Source organism: Anneissia japonica, unplaced genomic scaffold (genome assembly GCF_011630105.1).
Source record: "Anneissia japonica isolate Jap-2015-1 unplaced genomic scaffold, ASM1163010v1 scaffold1594_len1068242_cov183, whole genome shotgun sequence".
In the NCBI taxonomy this organism is placed as follows: domain Eukaryota; kingdom Metazoa; phylum Echinodermata; class Crinoidea; order Comatulida; family Comatulidae; genus Anneissia; species Anneissia japonica.
The window spans coordinates 304,477-312,281 of NW_022722535.1; the positions used below are offsets into that span (position 1 = coordinate 304,477).

General features: G+C 38.6%; 1 protein-coding gene across 1 annotated transcript; it reads right to left on the minus strand.

The window, feature by feature from the left end:
• Nucleotides 1-3,913: 3,913 nt before the first annotated feature.
• LOC117111940 (interferon alpha-inducible protein 27-like protein 2A) lies at nt 3,914-7,799 on the minus strand. Its single transcript, XM_033254987.1, has 3 exons — nt 6,372-7,799; nt 5,263-5,329; nt 3,914-5,060 (listed from the first exon to the last, which is right to left on the minus strand). The coding sequence occupies exons 2-3, from the start codon at nt 5,327-5,329 to the stop codon at nt 4,765-4,767; spliced, it is 363 nt and encodes a 120-aa protein (XP_033110878.1). The 5' UTR covers nt 6,372-7,799; the 3' UTR covers nt 3,914-4,764.
• Nucleotides 7,800-7,805: the final 6 nt, after the last annotated feature.

Sequence of the window (7,805 nt, forward strand, 5' to 3'; positions counted from 1 at the left end):
ATTTTAAGTGCTCCCTAAATTCATAAGTGTAAGCTAAATTTAGTGATGAATTTAATTAGCGAAGATATGGAGACAAATATTTCGAATCCCTCTTTCCAAGAGGGGATGCAAATGCTTTGTGAAAATGGGTACGCCGCGGTACTCATTTTCACAAAGAAATACACACAACTGGTTAGCTAACAATTATGTCAATGTTACATGAACACCTGGGAAGGAAGGTGCAATCACGTTGTTACTTAGCAAACGTCTGTACTGTATGGGGGAGGGGCTCCTGATGTACTGTGTAACGGGGGACGATGAGGCATAAGACTAGGCCTAGGCCTAACTAAGACAGTGGAATTATATCTGATAGAAAGTACACTTTCGGAAGAAATAAATTAAAATAAGAAAAAAAGAAATAACTAAGAATAATTCATTTGCAGAGGTACCTTTATTTAAGTATTATACAATGCTAACAATGCGGCTCTTGTAGCCCTGGCTTGGGCAAGGCATCCATGTGCAAAGCAGTGGTGTTTGTTTATCCATGAAAAAAGCACGCCGGGAAAGTTTGCCTTACCAGGAAAAGGTGACGTATCTAGATTATGACGTATGCATGCTAACTAATGTGAGTGTGACGTCACCAAAAAAATGAATATTTTCTATTATAACCGTTCTGGGCGTAAATTCCCTTAATATGAATGAAGGGTTGCTCAATCTCCTTGCCATACAAATTACAGCTCCTACTGACGTCTCAGTCGAGAAATACGGGTAGCTGAGGTTTTTCTCGCAAATCTGACTACAAAACCATATCCAAATTTCACGTTCCATTTTTGACCCTGAGTTGTGCTTCGCACTCGCCGCTGAGGGTGGCGTTCCGGGAACCCTGCGTCTAGAGGACCATTTCCTCAAATTTTTGCACCTCAGCCACAACCATGGTGGGTCTGATGTGGGTGTGGACTCACGAAATGTCTCTTCACCCTCACCCTTCACAACATGCGCCCTTCCTTGGTTATGACATTTAAACTCCATCGAGTCGGCACCTGTACCTGACCCGATGTCATAGTGACTGCTGAGGGTGCACAAATTTGTGTTCAGGATGTGATCTGGTTTTTTACGCCAATTATTCGTGATTATGACTATTTTGGATAAAGAATATTTTGAGCAGTGGCGGATTGAATGCTTTCACCTAAATTGTTTTAATTTAAAAGAAGAAATTTTATTCAAATTTAAGTCTGAGAGTGTTATTTCCGCCCATGGAGTGCGCCCTAATCATAAACTTTCTTACCTCAGACTCAACCATGGTGGGTCTGAGGTGGATGGCCCTCAGTCTGTGAAAGTCCCTCTCTGGGTCACCTCTCTTTCGAATTTCTGGATCCGCCACTATTGAGTTATTATTATAATTATTATTAATCTTACTAATATCATTTATGATGCGTCTATTGCAATTTTCACTTTATCCTCTCAAAACCGTCATTAAACGTTCAGAGTGCGCTACCTCCGAGGGAAAGGTACTCTAACATGTTAAGGGTTCCTTTACTTACTAAAGAAAATATAAAGTGAAAATATAAAGGAAAATTAACACCAGGAAATATTTAATTAAATGAACCGCACCTACCACCAGGCCCGATCCCCCGATCCGTGGGGATCATGTAATGTGTCAGCTAATAACAATGTTTTATAAATAATAGTTGGCAGCAATACGCTTCCGTATAAATGATATTTAGACAACATTAGTTCAATAGTAGGCTATGTGTGCTTTGGCCTTTTGCCTATATGACAAGCACTGTAGTTTATGTACGACTATACTCAACAGACGTTCTGCACAGTAAAGGAAGATGACGATGATGATGATGATGATGATGATGATGATGATGATGATGATGTATATGATATGATCGTATCTTTACTACATTTGATCTACTAACACAATTGCATGGTATAGCCTACGGCTTTCTTCTATACTTGCACATATCAAATCGATTCAGTTTGAATTCACGAAAATTGTAATTCCTTTGAAAGCAGCTCAAACACAGAAGAGCATTTTGAATTAAAGATGGCGGTCATGGTTTTCAACATTTTTCGAGAGAACCCCTGGACCCCAAAAGTTCCACTTAGATGGAAAAAATATTCCCCCCCCCCCACCCCCATTACCAAAGCTGGTTACGGGCCTGCCTACATAAAATAGTCTATTTACGGAAATAAGCCACATAAATCATAAGGCGTTTTGGGCGATCAATTTTTTTTAAATTTTTTTTTTTTGACTTTCCAAAGGGGGAAATCCACCCCCTAAATCCACCCCTGCTCTAACATGTTAACAAGTATCCGGATCGGGAGCTAAACGTTAGCGCTAACCGTTAGCACCTGTGTGAGAACGCACGATCGGTTAGCGCTAACCGTTAGCGGTATCCGGATACCGCTAACGGTTAGCAAGCGCTATCGGTTAGCACGTTGAGCGCGTTCTTCAACCAATCACACGTACACGTTTACAATTTCCAGTTTCTTATTGGCCAGTGATTCGATCATCATATTTTTGATATCCGGATCGGGATTTTCTCGTATGGACGCACGGCAGCTAACGGTTAGCAGGATCCGGATCCTGCTAACAGTTAGCCGTGTGAGAACATAGCCAACGAGGACAAGAAATTGCAGGGATTTTAACAGTCAGTCAGCCCCAATAGCTCCCACTGACTGCAATATAAATCTCTGTCCAGACAGTGCGTGAGGTTCCCACCATGGGCATGATAGCCTGGTTCTCACGAGAGCCCTAGTATCCGGATCGGGAGCTAACCGTTAGCGCTAATCGTTAGCACCTGTGTGAGAACGCAAGATCGTATAGCGCTAACCGTTAACTTGGGAAACGTCTTGTTTTGTCACTCTTCCATCTTTTGAGCGATTTAAAAGCTAACAATAATATTAGCCTGGATATTATACTCATGAATGACCCTCCCCCTCCCCTAAAGAAGAAAAAAGCTGCTGACAATTTACAGCTAAAAAACACTCTCATGGATCCAGGGATATCCGAAAGGGGGCCGAAACCTGGGCCGATCGCGATAACACTATACCCTAGGGGGCCAGAGGCATGCCTCCGTAATTTTTTGTTTTGTTTTGTAGACGTCTGAAAATAACCTCTGAGGCGTTTTGGGCGATCCATTTTTTCTTTTTCTTTCTTTTTCTTTTTTTTTTTTTAAATTTACATTAAGGCCTTACTAAATTTATAATATAGATTCCACACCAGCATATTTAAATAACAATAACAACAATAACAACAACAATAATAAAATCTTTTATTTTGATATTATTTATATAGCGCATATATCAAGAAAACTGCTCAAGGCGCATTTTTCCCTGGTCATTGGATACAGAATCAATCACACGCAACGTGCAATCTCCTCCACTCCCTGGGGGAGTATTGCTAGTTATGCGTGTAATCAGCACTACTAATTACATTCCGAATTATTATCTCCTACCAGGTACCCATTCATACTCCTGGGTCAGAGAGACAAATGCAGATAAAATGTCCTTCCCAAGGACACGAGCAGTATGACGAGCATCGGTCTCTCGAACCCCCGGCCTTCACATTATATATATATATATATACTGTCTCTTATACACATCTAGACACATAAAAACCTCAAATTATGTAGGCTTTAACCATGGAGGTATAAAATAGAGGTTCCAGCTACGTAAGCCTAAAGCTCGATGCGGGTTTCTGCTCAAACACCTCCGCCCATCCTCTTTTGGAAAGTAAAGACATTAAAAAAAATAAAGGAAAATAAATTATTAATCGCCCAAAACGCCTCAGAGGTTATCCCGGGCGTCTAGAAAACAACATTTCCCAGGCCATTCCCCCGGACCCCTAGGGGAGTGTTTTCTCTCGATCGGCCATCTTCCCCGAACCCCCCCCCCCCCCCCCCCATCCCTTGCCCTTCGGACATCTGTGGATTCTGCCCTGGTAACCAGGGATCAAATTATATGCATAATTTTATGCTTTTTTTATACATTGGGTTGGGGTTTGCATTGTTTGATTGCGTTTTCCATTTGTTCGTTATTGTCTATCATTGTTGACCTGAAAAACTTAGTTTATCAACCACACCTGTGTCATGAGGAGACAATACTCCCATGGTGATGTTTATTCAAACCATATAAAATATTTTGCAGCACCCTCTAACGAAAATCCTAGATCCACCACTGAGGTAGTGTGTCTCTAGTCCTAAATTATAGGTACCGCCTGTAGAGAAAAAAAAATCTCTAAAGATTTCAAACTTTTCGTAAAGTATCAAATAAGCATGTAGTACTGTAAGTTGCAAAATAGATGGATGCAGACAAAATGATGATTATGAGATGGCCAAATCGTTCAACAAAAACTGAAATAACTTCCAAAAACACATATAAAATTATTTCAGTTTACAGACGTTTTGATGCAAAAAATTCTAAGTTGAATACCAGCCTATTTTATGGTCTATATGCAAATGGAGAGGGAGTAACGTTCATTTTTATGTTTAAATATATGTTTTTTTAATTAAAAACCACCACCTACATAATTTAATAAGCTGCTTTCTTACAAGAAGATGCTTATATGCAAAAAAAAAAAATGCTAAAAATGTGCAGACCATTGGACAACAAAGCAACATATCTTAACTTTAAGCCAATCAGAAGACCGCAACCTGTTTATATCAACAACGAAAAACCACCATTAGAAATGGCAGAATAAGTTTATGTCCAATTAAACTTTTAATGATGAGCCTTATGGCCACAAGGTCTAATGATGGTATACGCATGCTCGATTTATCTTTCGTCATCGTCGTCATCATCGAGATTATCGTCGTCATCGAGATTATTGGCGACAGCTCCTGCACCCAAACCAAATATTGCAGCCAGCAATGCGATTGACGGCATTGGCATATCAAACACGCCGCCCACTGCTACTCCTCCTCGGCCAGCTATCGCTGAGGCGGACTGCATCACAGCTACTGCGCTTCCAGCAGCAATACCGGTTGCACCAAACCCCAGAAGCGATGGAATACCTGCGGCCGTTAGTGCACCAAAAACTGCCCCCGCTGCAGGTAGCAGAAAATTGAACCCTGAAAACAATTATCATATTTTCAGTTTTTAAAGGATAGGAAGATTCTCAACTCAACAATTTCCAAGTTGATTCGTATCAATGAACAATTCCTCATGTCCTGGCTCTTATACACATCTAGATGTGGATAAGAGACAGCCTTTTTACCCGCATAATAAATACACACTAATGCTACAGTATTTTAGATCATAACAATTCATTACCTGCTACAGGCTGGGCAGCCGTATATAAAAGTAGAATCACGAATACGGTCGCAGATAGCTTAGACATCTACAGAGAAGTAAAAAAAAATAGAATAGTCCATTCAGAAAATTCTATGTCAGTGGTATATATTTCCAAAATCGACCAAGCGAGGTTCTTTAGATGCTTAAAAAGTTTAAACTTTAAAAAACAAAAACATAAAAAATACGCCCTCTATGGCCTGGGTAGGGCCCAGGGAAGTCGGCTTCCTTGCCTCTCCGTTACTCCACTCCACTGGCCTAGTTCCTAATAATACATTACGGTATCGACTTTCTTTTGTACCGTATGTCTTGAGTCAGTGCCATATATCGTACAGTATTTCAGTCAGTAAGCCTAAAGCATTTTAATGTAATAAGTAATTCTACTACATCTTTTTGGTTAAGTTGGGATTGTTTATAATCCTATTGTAATGAAATCACTTATCACTGGTTATGTAGCCAATATACAAATTTTGTGGTCGATAAGACCATCGTGTTTTATTAAGTTTGCTTTGCAACGCCTAGGCTCCTAATACCAAACAGAACTAAAAACAAACAGTTCTTTCCCCCACCGGCACTTGGTGGTTTTTATATGCCGTTACTCAGTCACGTGATAATCAAAGCTGTAGTGCATAAATTCGCTGTAGGCCTACATCGGCTGTATTATAATTAAAATGTTAATTACGGTTAGTTACATAAAACAGCTGTGGAGTTATAGTTTAAACAGATGCAAAAAAAATAAACTGATTAGTTATCTTTTTCCGTGGCCCTTCCTATCGCATGCAAAACTAAACAGGGAGTTGCTCCAATTAGCATAGTACTCTAGCGGAAAATGATTACACGAAGGTTAGATTTAGCCTAATGCTTGAAAAAATTGCGGTATTAAGTCTAACCTAAGTATAATAATTTCCCCCTATGCATTTAAATACACTGATTAGTGATCTTTTTCCGTGGACCTTTTCAAACATTAAATCTAACCTTCGTATAATAATTTTCCGCTAGTGTACTATGCACAGCTTTACTAATTGCACAACTTCATAACTGTAGTAATAGTAAACAACATTCTGTGATTAACTGATTAAATCACAACTTACATTTCGGTTATAAGCAGGGTTGGTTGAACACACTCACAATCAAGCTATTCAAACGGAATAACAGTACGTGTCAAATTACGAAGAGCTCCCAAATATGTACCGTATAGGCCAGTGGGATTTCCCACTGTAATTTGAAAAGGAAGTGAGGTAGCATAGTTTAATATATTTCAGTTGCAACTGATGGGGTATTGATTTTAAAATACAATCAATGAATCCCTTTTAAATAAGCCAACAAGATTCTCAACTCAACAATTTCCAAGTTGATTCGTATCAATGAACAATTCCTCATGTCTTATTAACAACCGTAGAACACCCCTCCCCCCACCCACCCCACCACCCATGTACTCATAGACATGCATGATACAGAAAATCCGTAGAATGTTACTATTTTTTCAAAGCCAACGGTTCAACCTTTAACTAAAAAAATTCCAACGTTTGAATTTAACCCTGTGGCTAGTGCTTTAACCAGAAACGAATGGGGTGAGTAAAGGTTGGCACCACACGGTCGATGTCTTAAATATAAGGATACATACCATATTTATTAATTTCTAATTTTGTATTTGAGTTAAATTTGAAAATCCCTGAGTCGCAAAAAAGGTGATATGAGATGATTGTTAACTACTTAAGCATGATTTTTTTTCCTTCGGACATTTTAAATGGTGGTTAGGGGAAGGGGCGACAATATAGGTAATAAAATAACCAGAGATCAAATTATAGGCCTATGCATAATTTTGTGTTTTTGTTATACATTGGGTTGAGGTTTGCATTGTTTGATTGCGTTTTTCCATTGTTTGTGGTTACTGTTGACCACGGTTGACTGAAAATATTAGTTCATCAACCACACCTGTGTCATGACGAGACAATACTCCCATAGTGGTGCTGATTTAAACCATATAACATTTTTTGTAACACCCCTGACGAAAATCCTAAATCCACCACAGAGGTAGTGTGTCTCTAGTCCTAAATTATAGGTACCGTCTGTAGAGAAAAAAAAAAATTAAAATCTCTAAAGATTTTAAACTTTTCGTTAATAAGTATCAAATAAGCATGTAGTAGGCCTACGTAAGTTGCAAAATAGATGCAGACAAAGTAATGACTATGAGATGGCCAAATCGTTCAACAAAAACTTAAATAACTTCCAAAAACACAGATAAAAATGTTTCAGTTTACATACGTTTTAATGCAAGAATCCCTAAGTTGAATACCAGATTTTATGGTCTATATGCAAATATAAGATAGGGGAACTTAATGTTAAAAATTATAATTTTTAATTATAAAATACTACAGTAATTTAATAAGCTGCTTTCTTTCAAAAAGCTGCTTTTCTGCACAAGAAATAAACTAAAAATGTGTAGTATCAGCCAAAAAAAGGCAGAATAATTTTATGTCCAATTAAGCTTTTAATGATGAGCTTTATAGCACAAGGTCTAATGA

Excerpts from the sequence above, each read along its gene's own strand:
- LOC117111940 (XM_033254987.1), bottom strand. The coding sequence starts at position 5,329 with ATGTCTAAGCTATCTGCGACCGTATTCGTGATTCTACTTTTATATACG. Across the intron at positions 5,061-5,262 it reads GGCTGCCCAGCCTGTAGCAG|GGTTCAATTTTCTGCTACCT; the intron begins GTAATGAATTGT and ends AATTGTTTTCAG.